Genomic DNA, 19,426 nt, shown 5'->3' on the forward strand with positions numbered 1-19,426 from the left:
TCACTTCAACCTGGGTCCTCAGCGTCTTCCTCACCACCTTTCTACCGCACCCCATGACAGCGACCAAAAAAAAAAAAGCTGAATAGTGCAGTGTGAATGTCGCCTTAGACTCTAAGCAGCTCAAATCCACAATAAATCCCTTCTAATGAAAAGTTTTGGACATGGTAATAATAAATCATCAATGATGTAAAAAAAAAAAAAAAATCAACATTTTGCATCCTATGTTCTAGAATATAAAATATAAAATGGAAAATCAACAAACACGCACAGACCATTTGACTTGAAACTGACCCATAATGACACAACCTATGTACAACCTGAAATGAAAAAATTAGTCTCTGGACTAATATATAAGGGTGATGCTGTTTCATAAATGTGACTGGCCACAACAAAACCACAAACAGGTCTCTATGGGGCATTTTAGTTATTTAAAGTTTCTTAAACTGTGGATTCTGAGCTCTCCAATGATGACAAACACATAATAATAAAAAGTTGTTTTACTACAAAGAACAGTGACATCAATAAGTATTCTCTTTAGTTGATCTGTTTTCAAGCCACTTATTTATTATTATTTTTAACCCCAATCGTTCGGTAAGCTTAAGGAAAAATGACGCAACGGCAATTGTTCCTATTGGGGTGAAAATTACAGTGAATTGTTTTTATTTTAATAAGTACATTTTAAAACAGAATGAAAAATGACAATATTTTACAATAATGAGCATGAAATTTAATATTCATTCAGTTATTACACCATTGCATTGTCATATATTTATCTGTTATTTATTAAAGTAGTTTCTTGTTTTACAATGTAGTAGCTTGTTATTTAATTTTGAGCATTTTGAGGTTCTATAGTAGTTTACATATTTTTGTGATTACATGTTTATATCTTGTTCCCTGAAAACCTTTACTGGCAGGTGGGCAGGGTCATCTGACCATCATTACACTGAACACGCAACGGCACAGAGCCAACCCGTCTTTTACCTCCTAGACAAACAAATGTAAGGTGATCCTCATGTGGTGCATACAACTTAGTTGCACCACCAACTCTAAAGTCAATTCCATGTTGACTCAATAATTCCTCGTTCACAGTGCATGGTTCTGAAAAACAAAAACAAAAACAGAAAAATAGAATTAACTTTGTTTCATAAACTAATAAAATGTATAATTACTAATGTTTTTACATTTGCTTTTAAGTATTTATCAAATGTTTTGAGAAGTAGATTCTGTTTCTAAGCTGAAGACGCGGATAAATAATCCTCTGCATCTTATTTCTTACATTTTGCTTCTTTTCTGTCTAATCATGAATCATAATAAGAATTACAAAAAGCAGCTTATGTTCCAACCTCTTTTTATGTTATTAAAACCATACAGAATTCTTTTAGAAACATTATTGTTACTCCTTTGATTTCTACTTTTGTTATTTGGCATTTAAGTTTATGTCATTTGTTCGTACAATTAGAAAAACACAATTTCTATTATTCTTGATTACAGCTGTACGATTCAAAATAATAAGCAGCAGTGGTTTTTAAATACATAATTAGAACAGCAGAAATATCACAGTTTGCAAAATGAAATGTTGAAATTGAACTTACTCATGCATCTCATGTTTCCTTCCCATACACCGTTGTTGCAGGTTTGAAATGGGTCACCGTTCATAATGTACTTATTCTGACAGATATATTCAACTTTGTCACCAGTTTGATAAACTGCATTTGATCTGAGAAATAATTTGGTGTCTCCATCTTCAAGAAGTGGTGGTGCTGAACAATGTACAACAGCTGAAAGAATGTGAACAAAGAGAAAAAAAGTGATTTGAAATTGTGCTTAATTCACTAATTTGATAGGATTTAGGGGCTATATTATTAGTTGTTTGCTTCCTGACATAAAAAATGAATTGCTGCCCAGGGCATTTAATCTAGAACACTGCAGTGACTTTTCTACATCTACAAAGAGTACAAAGAGAGACAATCTGTTGTCTTTTTAATTCATTATATTACTGTTTATGTTTGAAAATGTCTTTTTTTTTTTGCTCCATGTGGGGACTTATTGGTCAAAAAGAAAAATCTGTGCTGTGAAAAACCTGAAATTGTAGCTTCCCTTTGCCAAACATTTCAATAAATACCATGTGACCCGGCCTCCTGTCTGGTGCTTTCTAAAGCTTTTAGTCATGATGACCAGAGTGGCACTGAGTTAAGTATATTTTAATGAAATGTATCAGAATGTAAATGCTGATACCTTGAATAAATATTGTTAGGTTAAACAAATGTTCAAGAAAAGCGTAAGACTAGAAGTGATTTACCTGCACACTGAGGTAAGGAAGGGCTCCACTTTCCATTTCCCAAACAACGACTTTCTTTACTCCCTTGCATGATGTGCTCTTGTTGACGACAGGCAAATGACACTGTATCTCCTGTACTTACAAAATTGCCTTGTATAGATGAAATGATGCGAATGTTATCGGGTACGTCTGATCTTTTGCATTTCTCTGCCAAAGAACAGAAGTTTTCAACATCAGCATAATACATTATAACTCAGTGAAACTAAACATCAATTTTAACCGTAACATTTTGTTTTTTAAAACCAATGATTATACATTTGTTCATTTAAACTTCTCATTTACCCCATAAACCTTCATTTAAATTCCACTAGTGAGTGAGATTGTCAACTTCGGGTCAGAAAGGTTGTCAATCAAGGATTTTAACCGTCACAAATGTAAATGCTGCTTTACAACAATGCATGCAAATGGAATTATTGATTAATTGTAAACAAAAAACAAAGTCAATAGAACATAAGCAATTTTTAAAATTAATTGATTTTAAAGGCGTTGTACAAGTGGATTGGTTCTGTGTTTGCAAGCTGCACCAAATAGGAAGTGAACACACCAGAGCAGTTTGGAAACGGGCCATCCCACTTCCCCGTGTCTAAACACTGAACTTCTTCAGAACCCTGCATGTCATACTCATCTCCACACAAAAAACGTAATTTTTTTCCAGGATTCACTAGATTATATCGGGGTGCCCTTCCAAAATGTCTCAGTCCGTCACTCAGTGGGTCAACTTTACAGGGAATGCCTGAGAAAGCAGAGCAGACCAGATGAAACACAAGTTTTAACAAACAATTCTGTTTCAATTTTATTAAACCTTTCAGTGAAAAGTGCATCTGTCAACACATTTTCTTGAACTGATGTAAAAATAAAAAACTAAATTCTATTTTTCCTTTTTTTAGCACCATTTCTTCTCACCTGGACACTTTTCAGATATTGTCCACTTGCCACTCTGACATGTTGCGTTGCCTTCTTTATTTGCACCAGGCGTAGTGCATTCATATTGAACCACTTCTCCTTCCATGTAAATTTCTTTAATCATGTCTGCCCTCACTTTCAGTCGGGTATCACTGAGCTTCTCACACAAAGCTGCAACACATTAAGACAGTTTTGTTACAATTAGCATCACAGAGGTTATTTCAAAGGGCAGGCACTCCTCTAAATCACTTGGAAGGCCTTATTTTTTGCTTCAGTTCATGCCAATCATTGAAATGTTTTTATATAGCTGGTAAACCACAGACTTAAAAGTAATTTGAATATTTTACAATAGCAAAAAATAGAGGTTTGATGAAAATGATTAATAATATCTACTGGCAGAAATCCAGTCTTATGAATATAAATGTATATATATTTTACTAAAAAGTAATTTGTAGTTTAGTCGAATTTTCTGCAAGTGTTTCTTTGATTTTCTCTGCAGAAATTATGAAAATACTAGGTACGTACACAATAATTGAATGGTTTACTTACAAGTATTAAAGAGACATAGAAAGGGAGGAAATCATAACCCAATCCTAAAACAATGCCATTAATAATATTTTGAGAATATTTTGATTGAAATATCCACATACAGGCACATGTGATGTTACTCCTTTCCCATTTCCCGTCTCTGCATGTAATGGTGGGTTCTTCCTCCATCACATACTTGTCACGGCACTGATAAGTCACAGAGGAGCCATGCAAGTATTCCTTCTGGTATGAAACGGTGACAATTGCATTCTCAACTTTGGGTGGTGGGCCACAGTGTTGAGCAGTTGCTGCAAGACATAAAAATATGTAAAATTCAAATTAAAATCTTTGTAAAATGTAATCATATGAGTATTTTAAAATGATAAGGATGTCTCACCATTGCAGATTTTTTTTGATGAATGGCCATGATAATTCCATCTTCCATTTTCACAAGTTAGTTCAGGAATCACTGCAAAGTATCCTTCATTGCATTCAATCTTACCACGATTACTTAAAACTGTCACTTTTCCATTGGAAATTGCTTGAGGCTCTCCACACGATGTCTTTGCTTTAAGACAGCATTGATGAAGCATGTCAGTAATGCATCAAGATTGCTATTGCAAATATACTATATAATAAAAAACATGTTTTCAGCTAATTTGCTTTATTGAATAATTTAAAATAAAATATTACACCCAAAATCTCTGACTAATTTACAATGACCAAATATTACACAAACTTGAGGAAGAGCCTGAAGTTTAGCTAATTGGAAGCATTGCATTTGGTTAAATTCATAGGAGTAAAATTATGTCTACGAGAAAATAGAGATTAATTACCTATACATGAATGAAGTTGACCAAACCCCCCATCTTCACATTTGGCATAACCCCACCAGCTTTTGGTAGGAAGTTTGAAATTTTCATTACAGGTGTAGTAAATTGTGCCGTTAGTGGATTCAACTGCAAATCCATTAGTAATTTCGGGTTTCTGGCAAACTGGCACATCTGGTGATGATTCAGAAAAAAAAAAGTCATATTCCTGTTGCAGGGGTCAAAAGATTAATGCAAGTAATATGTATCCATGTTCCAGGCCTGATTTTAAAAATGTTAATATCTCTCAGTTCCTCTTTTCCCAGTTTGTTTTTTACCAGATTGTTCATAGCTTCTTCTTGTTCAAGTTAAACTGGTTTGTCTATTAACATCTTAAATATCCCAAAATCATCATGTAAGACTATAAAGCTGTAACCAGATATTTGAACAAACTTTTCTGATGTCATCAATTAAAATGATGTCTAATAAATGCTGGACAAATGAAACAGTATTTTTAACGTTTCTTACTTTTTCTTAGCATGTTTAAGTGTGTTATTTTACACTGCTATCATGTTTGAAATAAATGAATACAAAAATATATATTTTTAAACTTTCTTTAAATGCTTTTTCACACGGACTCTTTACACGTGACGTCACTCTCGAGCTGTCAGCCCTCGGTGTAGCAGCGGATTTACAAGGTAAAAAGATTAACTTTCATATACTTTATAAGTAAGTGAGTAAGTACGTATGATTTGTTCGAGTTGAACAAGTAGAAACAATGAATAAACTGGCAAAAGCAACTTGTCAGTTTAGTTATTTTGGGAAAACATCTTTAGTGCTCTGTTCCATACTCCTGATCGTCACTTCCGATGTCCATCATGGCACTTAGAACTGAGTAAATGAGGGTCAATATTTCCTTTAAGTGCCTGTCAAACCATGACAAGGTTCTCACAATAGTTTGCAGGACACAATTAAATTAGTCACAGATGTTCTTACCTGTACATTGTATTATCCCGTTCCAGGCTCCTCGATTACAGGTGATGGTAACTGATTCCTGATTCCCTCTCAAACATTGGTATGTAAATTGGTCACCCTGGTTGTAGGTTCTTTTATAACCTCTGATAATTCTGGAGTTTTTAATGTTAGGGTTTTCACACCGTGTCCCTGAAATAACATTAAACATGTAGTTTAAGCTGCATGATATTTGCTAACAAAACTATAGGGAAGAATCTACATGCAAAAATGTGAAAAGAAATTTTGCTGATTCATTGCTAATGTTGATTTTTCAGCATTTTTTCCCCTTGCTGTTTGAGATTTTTTGTGTTGCTACTTTGAACTAATCATTTCATCAAAGGATTTTTCAAAATATTTTGGGGTATATAGAACATCAGGAAGTGTTTATTCAATAGTGTATGACTCAGTGGCCTAAATAAATGTTCAATATCTATTTGTTATTCCATCTCATAATAAATATTTGTTTCTACTTGGCAAAGAAATTGAGCTTAAAAGGGTAACCTCTATTTATGGTTGATTTCTTTGGCAAGAAGAAAGGATGCCAACATGCTTTTTGTTCAGGTTGTTTGTTTTTTGAGATTTGACTTGACCTTCCAGATAACTCTGCTTCACTGCAGCTGTTACAAAATAATCCAGGACTTCTCTCTTTAATTGAAGTGGATAAGCCTCCTTCTTTTTAAAAATAAAGAGGATAAGTTACAAAGATTTTTTTTTTCAAGATTATGAAGTATTTCATGTAAAGTGGCCAGGTAAATGAATTGAAAACATAGTTTTACAGTAAGACAACAAAAGACCATTTAAAGTGAACAGTACCAACACAAAGTGGTTTCGGTGTCCATCCGTCTCTGGTGCACGTTGCCATGCGGTCTGAATTTGCAGGATTGTAGTAACTGGCACATTGATACCAAATTCTGTCACCTAATTTGTTTTTGCCCCGAGCATTTTCATAATTATACAAATGTTCTTCTAGTATTTGGTATGGGCATGTAACCTCTGCAGTGGAAGAAAAATGCATTTTCTATTTAAAAAGTTGAAATCAACAGTATTAATCATTCATAGGACTAATGAAACATTAGCACAAATACTTTTTAACTGAATAATTAATTGATGACATTGTGGGCTTTTAATACCTTGGCATATTGGATTTGAATTCCATTCTCCAGTGACTCCACAAGTAATATCAGCCTCCGTTGTTTGCATGTCCAGAATCCAGTGTTTCTCCCCACATGTGACTCTCACTGTTTCTCCAGGTGAATACATGTTTTTGTTTGGAGGGCTGTAGGTTGTCCCACGGATTGATGCCAAAGTCAGTTCACATTGAATTTCTGGAATCGTAGGACATATATCTTTATTTGTCAGTTTGTTGGAAGAAGACGCACTTCATATGTGTACCTCAGACTTTTCTCCTCATTGCAGTAAAATAAGTTGTTGTTGTTACAGAAATCATACTCACTTTTACATGCAGGTGTGGGAATCCAGTTAGCTTTTTGTCCAGTCTTTGTGCATCTTGGAGTTCTCTCAACAGCCCATTTATAAGTAGAGTCACATCTAAAATGTAAGATTTCATGTTCTTTGTATTCCTGAGCGGCACCAAGCACACGGCCATGTTCAATCTGAGGGACGGAACATCCTATTGCTGTTGACATCAAGCACAAGCGTTACCAATTTTAATGGAAAAGTAGATTGATAATTAAGCCTTTGAGTTTGAGATTTAATTGGCTTATTGTTAAAACATTTTACAAAGTTATATAGGGAGGTGCTATATAAAATCAACTTTTTGGAGTGTTTTATTTTATTATGTTGTAATTCAGTTAACAAAACATACACAAGCTGTTGCTTTCATTCTTTTAATGCATGTTTAAGAAATCCTTGAATCTGCCATGGCAGCTAAACCAGCGTGCCTAAATACTTACACTCCAGCTTTCACGTAACAGACCACCTGTCCCTCACTTTTTTCCCATGCAGCTCCTCCAGACTAGCAGCAGCAGCAATTGACAAACACCCGGTAGAATTGTGAATCCGCTGAGCTCAAAATATGAACTACCTCTCAATCGAATGCTCTTAAGAACGGTTGTTAAAGCCATAAAGGCTAAGATTGTTGTGATGAACTGCTGAAGGCGAAATGTCGGAAAGATGAAAATGTTCTTAAAGTCAAGGGGCCAATTTCAAAGCATCAAATGGTGAAATTAAATTTTTTTTGTTTTCTTTGGTACATGCAACATTTTTATAACAACTGAAGGAAACAGTTTGTTGACTGCACTATAAAATTGCAGGTATTGCCTGGAAAAATATTTCCTTCATTTAGTAAATAGTATCAAACATATTTTAAAGTAATAAAATATATTAAAGTCTTGAATTTAACTGTTTTAAACTTATGCTGCTAGGTTAAAACATATCTGCAATAATGCTATATTTAATAAAAGCTTTTCATATATTTGGTGATGTTTAGTTTCGACGTCTTACCATACCTTTGCATTTTGGAACAGGGTCACTCCACTCCCCATCATCCTTGCAAAAAATCTCTTGTGACCCAGACAAGATTTCTGCATTTGACTTGCAGCTAAACCGAACAACATTGCCAGATGTGGCTTCTTCTGCATCCCCGAAAATATGTACATTATTGTCTGCATGAATGACTGGACATTTTATGGCTGGAATGACAAAAGTTGAAACACAAGACAAAGAAAGCTTAATACACATAGCGATCCACAATAAGACAAAAAAGTAGCTTTTTAGGAAGATACATTGGAGTTTGTTTCAAGTTAGTAATTCCATAACATTGATGAAAAAGTACTTTTTCAACTGGCAGGTTATTTCACTTATAGAAAAAATGTCTTGTGATAAGTAAAATAATCTGACAGTGCACTGAAAACATACTAAAAATGGTTGGTATGTAAGACTTTTGCAGTGTAACAAAAAGTGCAGTAAACAATAATTTATTCCATTCTTATTTAAAGGTTTTAAATGCTGCCTTATTTTCTTTAGTTCTGATCAATAGCTATGTTTACATTAGAAATGTGCACATTTCTAATGTAATTAAAATCAATTAAAATCACATGTGAATAAGTTTGTTCACACAATAAGCCGTCTCAACTACTTTCTGCTGTCTTCTTCTTCCTGGTTTGTACCAGTGTAACATCCTGTTGTTGAAAATGTGTGACGTGACAAAAAGGTTTTTCCAATGCAGTTTTGTGAAATAAATCAAATTTAATATGGTAAAAAAAATCCCTCCTCATCCTATTGCCAAAACTCTTTAATAAGAAAGATTTTTGTTTTCAAAAAATGTTTCCATTAAACAAAATTTAAGATGATTTATTATCAAAATTCTATGTCATAAGTCACAACATAAGTATATTATTTATATTATACATGGGGTGTGTCATCTTTGACAAGCTGAAAACATAGACATTAAATAGACTCACAAACTGCTTTACTACAGGCAGAGAAATGTTGCTGTGTTTTTTTTTTTTTTTTTTTTTTTTTAAAGTGGCATTCTCATTCATATTCACAAAAAATTAACTTCATATTCAACTCGTACCTTCACACACTGGAATGATGCCATCCCAGCCATCTGCCAAGCAGCGCCTGCGGTTAAACCGACTGACCATCTGATAACTGTAAAACATTTTTAATGAAAGTCGTGAGAATGCTCACAATAAAACTCACAAAGAGAAAGGAACTTCTTTTTTTTTATCATACCCTCTATTGCACTCATAAACAATTTCAGATCCAAACACAAAATCATCTCCTTGCACAAGTCGGAAATCTGCATATGGTGCATCTCCGGGATGTCCGCATGATTTCGCTTAAAATAACATGAGAACAAAACATGGGTAAATATTCTGTGGTGGAAAATAAGTAAGATAAAATGTTTAAACCTACGTTCACATTTTTTGCCAGCAGTCATCCAGTTCCCCTCAGAACAGATCAACCTGAAAAAGCCAGTATAGCCAGAACTGCAGGGAACTCTCACTTGTTTTCCTCCGCTGTAAGTGGCACCCAAACCACTTATGTCAAAATTTGAGTCAAAGTGAGCGCTCTTTATAAACTGTTCCAGTGTACAGTCTGTGTGATGGCAACAAACAATTTCAGTGAGTTTCTAGCAATAACAGATCATCAAACAATCAATGCAAAATAGTTTAAAATTCAAAAGGATGAGCGGAACTACTAGGACTTACCTTGGGATGATACAGAAGTCATTAATTGCGACCACAACAGTAGGACGCAGCTTCTCGTTATCATGTGCATTTTAACCTTCTACTCTGAACCGCCAAACAGAGCGAGGCACAACAGACAGCTACACTGTTATACAGAGAAGGAGCTGTGGATTTCACAAGAGAGAGAGAGAAAAGAAGATTGCTCAATGATTGCACAAGTGGGTTCAGTCTCCAATCCCTAAATCACAGATAAAGAAAAAAGGAAGTGACCAAAAACAGACCCTTAAATCATGCACCAGCTCCTCAATAGACACATAATTTTATTTTATACTTTCAAAAATAAGTTTGGATTAAAAGCCTGGGAATGGTTAAGCAAATAGGACATCAAATCAACAGTTTTTAAATAGTAATCCTTTTAGTACATAACTGCAAGCCCGGTTTGGTATTTGTCCATCAATAACTCTGAAGTAGAAAAAAAAAACATGTTTCTGTAATGTTTTGTTTATATTGTTTACTTTACTGGCAATCATTTGCAGGAAAAAGCAAACAAAACTGCATTTCAAGAACCAGTTCCATAGATTTTATTCAACGTAAATCAGATTTAATTTAGATGAAAATAAGTTTCTCATATGCTAAAAAGCAACATCATCAGGGTTTAAGATATAGTTTCAAATGCACTTGAGTTGTGCTTTAGAGAAATTAAGAACTGCCATAGAAAAAGTTTTAAAAACAAACAGAAGATTGACTGTGTGACCTGAGTTTAAAAAACAAATAAAACTGAACGTTCATGTTGAGCAATGCAGGATTTACCCATCTTTCTCAATACTTCATGCCGTTTGTACAACTTCTTTGAACTAAACGAAACAACACTGTTACTATAAAAACTACTCTCATAAAAACTAATTTCTTAAACACAGATGAAATTAAATTACATTAAAAAAAAATCAGTATATGAAATCCCAAGGAGCTCTAGAAACCACGAAATCATTTCTGAGAATATTAACAGTATCTATTTTCCCCTGTCATCCATTTATAACATAGTTTGGTCTTGTCTTTTATTCACAACATATTTTGTTAATTATTTGAGTTAATTAGTGGTTTCCCTTGACAGTTTCCTGGAAATAGATGTGAGTTTTGCAAACGGCCTTGCCTCAGTTACTGCTGACAATGCAGAAAGAAAAAGTTGAATGCGGGTTCATGCTTGCCTAACAATGCTCTGCAAAGACTGCATAAGTCTTATCAACAAATGTTTAACATTTCGGCATGAAAATATTCACAAAATGTTAAATGCGTCACGTTGTGAACAGACTTGTCATGAGTTTGAAACAAGCTGAGTCGACTCTGTTGCATTTGTTTTAATTTGTTGCCAGATGCACACAAATCCACACCGACTACAATCTGAACAAGAGCTGAACAAAATGCTTTCATCATTACATTAATTTAAAATGACATGACTTGTTTAAGCTTTACAAGTAATTGTGCTCCTGTTCTTTTTTTGGTCAGAATATTTCCGTGCTTGCTGGTCTAAGTTACATTTCTGCCTCCAGCTAGTCTTACGAAATCGAGGCTTTTTTTTTTAAATGAAGTAAAAATTTTTGACTATTTTGTGTTGAGTTGTGACAAAATCTGTGAAAGTTTTCTGAACCAAACTCTGAAGACTGATATGTATGATGAGAGTTTGAACAAAAAGGCAGCAGAAGATGGACTGACAGACCAGAAGAGACTTTGTTCCGGAGACGATGTCTCATTTTTTGGACTAATTAACCTGCAGATTTAGTTGGTTTGATTTGTTCACTGTAGGCTTTGTTCTTGCTCATCATGTAAACTTTTTAAATTAATTAAATTGTGAACTTTTTAAATTCAGTCCCAGAAGAGATGCACCAGCTCTGAGGGACTTTCTCGGCTGAACAACAGCTGTGTGTTGAGATATTCCCTAACAGCGGCGTCAGAGATGGAAGAGCGAAAAACTACACCTGCTGAAGTCCAAATTCAGTTCCCGAAGAGAAGTGACATCATAAACTGATTTGAGACCAGAGTAAAACACTTTTCATCAGTTTTATTGGCGGCCAGAGACGATGGAGCCGAGGTAGAACACTACAAACCATCTTTTCTTACTTTCTTTTCTCACATATGTATTTGTAGTTATGTGTACATTTTAACTTTAAATGTCTACAAGCAATTAATAGAGTATGTCTGAAAAGTGCAGGACGTTCATATCTTGTTTAATCTGTTTTACGTCATCGCCACAAACTGCACACATTTCCATTTATTGGATGAACAGTGACACTCTGAGGAGGTTAAGAGATGTTACACCACATTACAGAATTAAAAACCAAAATAATATATTATTCTTTTGTACCTATCTTGATCAGTGCTGTGCTTTTAGATCAATAAATGTATTGACTTTCTTTATTTTTCCTTTTTCTTAATCACAAAAATAATTTCTGGGACACAGACCTCCAAAAAGATCATGATATGTGCCGATTGGTTTCGTAAATGTATTTGTGAAATGACTTAGTCACTAAAGTGTTTCTGTAATAGAGCAGTCCAATGTTAGTTATACTTTCATTGTTTAAACTGGAGATTTGTTAAAAATGTGAGACAGATTAAATTATTGCAATATGGAAGAACACAAAAGTGCATTTTTTTGTGTTTTGTTTTTACAAGTTTTGTGAAAGAAATCAGTTGAAAACAATGTTTACGAGCCAGTCTAAGTAAAAATGCAAATGTAAGGTTGAAACAGAGGATGGATTTCTCCCTGTACCTTTACACTCAACCCCACAGGAACTGACAGTGCAACATGTATGCATTTATTGAAAGCCTTGCTAAAAATATTCACCTGCAGCACAGGATGAATTATTAATGAAAATTATAACACTTCTGGGAAATACTGCGCTCTCTGTCTTCCAGATTTGTTTTAATTTTCCAGTAAAAGTAAAATCCACTGTTTATTCATAAGGGTCACAATACTATTGTCGTCAAACCCTTTTTCTCTGAGCAGTTTCTAATTTCTCCACTAGAGGACAGAAGAGATCCATTGGGTTTCTGAAGCCCCAAGCACAAGCTGGAAAGAAAGAGATAACATTTAATTGCAAGAATGAATTATTACATTTAAATTACACATATTATCATCTGAAACATGCAAGAAAGAAACTGCAGATTTTATTATTCCAAGTAACAGTTTTATCCTCTGCCTTTTGGTTTTCAATGATGTGTAATAAAAGTATTAGAAGACCATCTTCTGTTCTCCATAACCCTGGGCCTTCTTTTCTGCAGGAAAACGCAGAACTATTCAGCTTTTTTCTGTCAGCAAAATCAATATATCTTAGCTTTTTTTCTTGAGACTGGCAAAACTAAAAATCAGATTAAAGCTGCACGGAACTATTACGAGCAAAGTTGAGAAAACGTCTATGTTTTTAATTCAGTATATTTAAAATATGTATTACGCTCCTGGTTTGCAGACGTACAACATTCACCTGACAGAAATTACTTAAAGCAATAAATGAAATATTTATGGAATCGTTTTAGGTTTTTGGACATTAGAAGTTGTTTTTTTATTTATTAATGAGTGAGCAGATATGTCTGCAGCAAACACTGCAGTGGTATTAATCAGCACAATTTCTTCCAGAGTCTGTTTGAAGATGCTGAAGCATTTAGCACGTTGGGATAAGATAATCCTCGTCTGTTTATTTAACAGGATGAACATGATTATTTGAGCCACTCGTAAATAAGCAGCTCAGTTCTCTCCAAGGAGTCGAGCTTAATGCTAATGATATACAGTAAGCAGTAACAATAATTTCACAGGTTATTGAACTGTGTGTCTTTGTGAGTGAGAAGCTCATTCGCTTTTCCTTTTCAAGCACAGTTTGAGATAAGATAAGTCTTTGCTGTGGCTGCCGTTCTGGAGAATCTATTCTCATTTAGTTCCAGCGCTTCCTTTTCTTCAAAGCTGTTATTTCTTACAGCAGAGGCAGAAAAGAAGCGAAGTTAAAATACATAGTTTAACTAGCCTATGTAATTTTTCTTCTCCCTGCAGCTTTTTCTTAATTTTTTTAAAATTAAGTCCATCTGCCCTTTTTCTCACAAAAAGAATAATAAATGAATCAAGATGATGAAACATGGGGTTACTGCAAAGTTCAGCTGCTTCTTTCAATGAGCATGTCAGCCCATCACTGCACTGACAAAGTCTTTACTGAATGCAAATGCATCCAAAATTAAAGGTATTATCAAAAAGGTTAAAGTAGTTCAATAATTTGATTTTTAAAAACGTAATGTGTATCTTTATTACACACCGAGAGATGCATTTCAACAGAGTGATGCTGTTAATTTGGTGTTATTATTGTGTTTTACAACAAAAACCCAAGGTGTGAGTGAATTGCAGATGTCTACACTGACTTTGGACTCGATAATTCACAGTAGATCTGATCCACTCACTGACTGTGGAAACTTCACTCAGGACCTGAAATAAGAAATAAGAGTCCAGGTAAGAAGCATTTGTCCAACACCAGAAAATGTAACACTTGTTCATACTTTGTCTCCCCAAAAGTCTTGGATTAGCTTCAGAATCATCTCAAAGCTGTGGTTGACCTTTGTGCTGGTGCAACCGTTTCTGTTGAACTTTTTCCTTCCACTCAACTTTCCATTAACATGCTTTAATTCCACAATTCTGCCAACATCCAGCAAAATCTGTGTTTTTGTGGACAATGCCTCCTCGTGTAGGTCATAACATAATATTTATGCATCAAATGTATTTGTTGCATCACATTGGAGTGTTCTGAGTAATAGGTGTTTGGGTTTTTAGGAGCTTTCCACCGTAAAATTGAGTAGAAATGTATCACTTTACTTTAAAGCTATGAGTGTCACTTTTTGTTGCACATCGTAAATTAGTTTTCTTTGTAGCTGAAAGTCGTCTGTAGAAGAACATTTGAAAACCTAAGAGTCACTGACGTAATAAGAATTTCTCTCATGCTCTCATGTTTTTTTTAGCGCCTTTAAGGTCACTATTTTGTCAGGTCCAGATATTAGGAGGTGACATGCAGTTTTAAAATAAAGGGAACACCTAAAATCCCTTGTCAGTTAATGTCAGGCATCTCTTTGTCTTTCTGTTCTGCAAATTGTCCAAAAAAATTCAAAAAGTGGAGAATTTACAGGCGTCAACAAATGAAACAAAACATCACAGAGAGCTGGACGTCATTTATCAGTTATATAAAGATAAAGAAGGCACAGATAGCTGTAAATTTTGATTAGCACCGATTTGCATGAGCTAAAAATGCTCAGATTCACCAACTAATTTGCTGAACTAATCCTACACAAGCCTGCAGATATAGAGCTTGGAAATATCAAGCTGAGATGATGTCACAAAGGAGCCGGACTGACAGCACAACCTTGACCGGATATCTTCCAAGACATGAATGACAAACAGATATTTCCTGGACGGAGTGAATGACATGGTTGTCAGGGCTTGTGAAGTATCCTGAAACATTTTGTTACAGCACAAGCACAACATTCAGACTATTTTTTTATTCTATATACTTAAACTAACGCAAATTACTGCCTAACTGTTACATGAATAATTGTGAAACTTTGGAAATTTTCTGCTCCAAACCCGAGTCACCTTTAACCATCAATTCATTAATTACAATTAAACTTACAATTCTGCACCTCCCATCCTCGAGTCCTGCAACTTCAGGAAGCATCACTGCTTCAGCACACTTAAATTAAATTAAGGATTGAACCTGAATATTTTATTTGAATAAAAAATAAAATTAAAATAGTAATCAGTGTATCGCATTGTTCTCAGTCGAGTGCTTTAATGCCTGAATATCCAAACTTGAAAGGTTAGAAAACTCCAAAAAGCCAAATTTTTAAATCAAACTTCAATAGAACTGGACAAGATTATTGATTAATAAAACTATAGATTTATCTACACCAAAAGTCTTGAATTAAGCTTAGAAGGAAAAGACGCTTTTTGGCACTAATTAAACAATATATAAATACGACCCTCATTGCCACCGTAAGGCAAAACGCAACAAAACAAAAACATAGGAGGGTCTTCTGAGAAGTACTGCGCCAATTTGGCAGATTGGACTTCAGCAGTGGAACGGCCGGCTGCTGTGGTTCTGGAACACACCTAATCCCCAGTACAGTCAATTAACTTTAATTCCTCTGCGAGGCAGACAGCGACAAGGTCTTCCTGTGCTCGACTAACCTCAGTAATAATTCTTCATTAGTTCAGAAAGGGCTGAAAAGAAATGAAAGAGTTGCTTTGTGAGATGCTCCCAGTGAGCCAAATGACATTTCCTGATTTGTGTGATGAATGTACATAGTCTGTTCAAAAACACTTGTCAGTTCCTGGAAAATTAAGGCTTCATCTCAAGGTTTGGGAATTGGGCTAAATGAATTTACTCCAATTATTGCACTATCTAATTTGACTGAGAAATGACTTGAAAATTATACAAATATGAGTTTTTACCTTTAGCTATTGCTTTCATTATTTGAGGAAATTAAGTGCAGAAGCACCTAATGAAAGCAAAATAATGTCATTTTCATGGAATATGTGCTAACTAAACATCTCAATTAAAGTATTTAAAAGCCCATTTATCAGATTACACTTTTCTGAGGCTCAATAGTTTTGCTAGCTGGCAATTCAGATGGCAGAATGACACTTTATACTGGCAATAAATGAAACCTGCTGAAAAGTGCAATTTACTTTGAGCTCCTAATTAGGAACATTTGATTTAAAAATAAGAACAGCACATTCTTCATGCAAGTTTTTATTTCTGTTTGTTGTTATTTTCTGGTGTCTAAAGCTTCTGAAGTTTTTTAAATCTTAAAAAAATAAATCTTGTCAATAATAATTTTATTTTTTGTTTTTTTGTCCTGCAAAAATATTACTTAGTCAATTTGTTTGCTGAGTTTCATGTCAACGAAAACAGTTATAAAGTTTCAGTGCTTTTGTCTGTGTTACTGTTGCTCATCTGAATGCTGTTTATTCCACCTAACCTGGTTGATTAAGATATATCTTCCGCAAAAATTAAGATGTCTATAATTAAGAAATAATTAGAATATAAAATCAATGTTGTCCCTGTGTGTGATGTGTTTTACTTTTTGCAAAGTAGTGAGAAGCATTGCTTTATATTTCCTGAGAAAAGATGTTGAACGTCTTAAATGTGAGCCATTTGACCCAAATGGGTTCCAGAGTAAGAACTTCTGCTTAAAAGTTACATTTTTATTGGAAAAGGTGCAAATGTGGACGTTAATGTGCCAAATTGTTTATATATTTCTCTTTATGCAGCAGTGCTGAAACAGGGCGTCGAGGGAACTAATGTCTGCAGAAATCATGAACTTGCTAATGTGGCATTGCCATTTCGGACCGCTCATGCAGCCGGTTACCGGGGGAATATTACACAGCAGCACCTTCAAACCTGCAATTCTCACAGCAGCCGTGGGTTTGCTGCAGACCTCTTACACAGCAAATCCCTCAGTCTTTCACAGATGTCGGCGGCTCCTCCTGAGATCCCTTTAAAAAAAATCCATCACTCCGCAGACGTGCAAGAAAATAGGACCAAACCTCTTCTGAGCTATTTTTTATTGATGGCTACGTCTTACCCAACAGTGACAAAACCAGGCCACTGCGTGTTTAGGAATCCTCACTCGTGCTTTTAATGAGCTCAGCCAGTAAATGTGCTCTGAAGATGTGACTGGATGCCTTGGGGTGCAGCAGCTACACAATTAATGTATCATCTCTGCCAATGACACATTGATGCGTATATATTTAGTAGTTTTTAAACTATACTTTGCTGACCCAGTCTTGCCCCCCTGGCCAAGACCGTAAATCTTCCATTTTCTCTACTCAGAAAGAATCTGTGTGTCAGTGTATTTATAAAAAAAAATTAGCTTGTTACCGTTTGGCAAAATTGTCCAAAAGGAAATATTTTTTGACCTGCATGCTGTTATTTTATCTGTATTTTTTCCATATGTAAATTCAAATAAAATTGTGTTTGGGAATTTATGGTAAAAAGAAATTTTTCACATGATATTTTATCCACATTCTTCACACTAATTTTGTCTGAGGTCAAGTCATTGCTGCTTTATTTATGGCTCATTATCACGCTTATTTTTATTTTTTTACCCCTGTGGCAACAAAAGGAGGATTGAGAATTTTTTTTTAAACCAATTACTTTGGTTTTCTGTAGTTTAAAAAATAAAAAAAAAGTGAATAACTTGCTCAATAGCACTAAAAGTTGCCATCTGTGAAATAAAAGGATTTTAGTTCTGCTGTGCAATGAAATTTTAATTTCATCCAAACTTTTTGTTATGTCGGCCAAAATCATAGTCAAAAGCATTTGTGGGCCAAGAAAAAAAAAGTTTGCCATTTCTTTTTGCTTTTGTGGTGAAGGGATGTTATTTTTTGTAAATCTAAAACTTAAAAATTATTTTTGCACATATTCTGTGTACAAAGAAAGAGATCTAGTTTTGATTGAACAAATTTATTCAGTCATAACAGAATTTCTTTCAAAAACAGTATCTATATTTATCCAGGTTTTAATTCAGGTGCAGCAATCTCTGGATTAATATTTGTTTATCCAGAGATTTTTACTGGATAAACACAGTTCTATTTATTATTAAAGTTTTTCTATCACCAGAAAATTCAGTCTAATAATTTTACGCTGATTTATGAAGAAATTATCTTTCCTGAATTTTAATTAGTCAGAGGGCCACAAATGGCCCCCGCGCCACACTTTGGACACCCCTGCTGTAAAACATGAATTTAACCATTTAGTTATTAAAATCTTAAACAGATGTGTTAAGAAAAACTTTTTCTTGCGCGTTAATAATTGACAGTGTGGCTGACATTTTATCTGTGAACCTTTGATGTTTCTTAATTGTTATATTTTTCGTTCTTGAAACTCAGAAAATGAACAGCTCCAAGGCTTTGCAATGTCCGCTAAAGCCGACCCGTGTTATCTTGGACACCGTGTTGTCATTCCTTATCTGCTTTTTTCGCTGCTGGTGATGAGTGGAGTTGGGTCGAGCAAGTCTCTGCCAGCTCAGATCTGGTGAACGCAGCATCATGGTGTGAAGCGGCATAAAAGACCTTGTCATGCAAGCGTGATGCACCAGATCTGCTCCAACGAATCATCAGATCCAAAGAGGAGTCTCTGGGTAAAGGTGCAGCTTCGATCCACGCCGCACAGTTAAAGTGATCCGTTTGTTCCCGTGTTCCTTTATAGATTTGTTTCTCTGTTTTTCAGAGGACTGAGATGTGGGGTATATGTATGTTTTCTTTAGGAATCAGTCATTTCAATCACATTCAGCAGGTGTAGATTTAAACTACACAGTAATTCAATTAACAATTTATGATTCAGTGTACAAATGGACATTCAAAATTCAAAAACAGTTTACATTTTTTCTACGGCTTAATATCTTTAGAAAATACAGATGTAGGCATGTTGCGTTACCTCGCCAAAGTATTACGTTTCCCCGCAATACTTTTGCGTTCTGTCACAATAATGTACTAATCATTTCATATGGCAAAACTGAATACTGCAAATCTTAAGAATAAACAAATAATTAGAGTTAAGAATAAACACTGATGCTCTTTAAATGTGTATATTTTTGAAATTTTATATTGACATTTCTGACTGTGTACAAAAAAGACCAGCAAATTTTGCAGC

General features: G+C 34.7%; 1 protein-coding gene across 5 annotated transcripts in view; it reads right to left on the reverse strand.

Moving 5' to 3' along the window:
* Window positions 1–9,922, reverse strand: part of LOC129377934 (complement factor H-like) — a 44,707-nt gene extending 34,785 nt beyond the window's left edge. Inside the window, exons 1-17 of one of the 5 annotated variants that reach the window (XM_055058153.1) lie at window positions 9,771–9,919; window positions 9,475–9,657; window positions 9,292–9,397; window positions 9,131–9,207; window positions 8,061–8,243; window positions 7,046–7,228; window positions 6,723–6,917; window positions 6,406–6,585; window positions 5,575–5,742; window positions 4,606–4,773; window positions 4,167–4,337; window positions 3,892–4,077; window positions 3,242–3,412; window positions 2,883–3,071; window positions 2,300–2,485; window positions 1,593–1,778; window positions 545–1,098 (exon numbers count right to left, since the gene is read on the reverse strand). In XM_055058153.1, coding sequence (XP_054914128.1) covers window positions 905–1,098; window positions 1,593–1,778; window positions 2,300–2,485; window positions 2,883–3,071; window positions 3,242–3,412; window positions 3,892–4,077; window positions 4,167–4,337; window positions 4,606–4,773; window positions 5,575–5,742; window positions 6,406–6,585; window positions 6,723–6,917; window positions 7,046–7,228; window positions 8,061–8,243; window positions 9,131–9,207; window positions 9,292–9,397; window positions 9,475–9,657; window positions 9,771–9,840 — 2,796 coding nt within the window. In that variant the 5' untranslated portion in view covers window positions 9,841–9,919 and the 3' untranslated portion in view covers window positions 545–904. Of the gene's footprint in view, window positions 1–544; window positions 1,099–1,592; window positions 1,779–2,299; window positions 2,486–2,882; window positions 3,072–3,241; window positions 3,413–3,891; window positions 4,078–4,166; window positions 4,338–4,605; window positions 4,774–5,574; window positions 5,743–6,405; window positions 6,586–6,722; window positions 6,918–7,045; window positions 7,229–8,060; window positions 8,244–9,130; window positions 9,208–9,291; window positions 9,398–9,474; window positions 9,658–9,770 lie in introns of those variants that run through there. The other 4 variants (XM_055058158.1, XM_055058164.1, XM_055058175.1 and 1 more) reach the window with 4 other exon arrangements.
* Window positions 9,923–19,426: the final 9,504 nt, after the last annotated feature.

This window comes from Poeciliopsis prolifica, unplaced genomic scaffold (assembly GCF_027474105.1).
Source record: "Poeciliopsis prolifica strain line A6 unplaced genomic scaffold, Auburn_PproV2 SCAFFOLD002, whole genome shotgun sequence".
Taxonomy (NCBI): domain Eukaryota; kingdom Metazoa; phylum Chordata; class Actinopteri; order Cyprinodontiformes; family Poeciliidae; genus Poeciliopsis; species Poeciliopsis prolifica.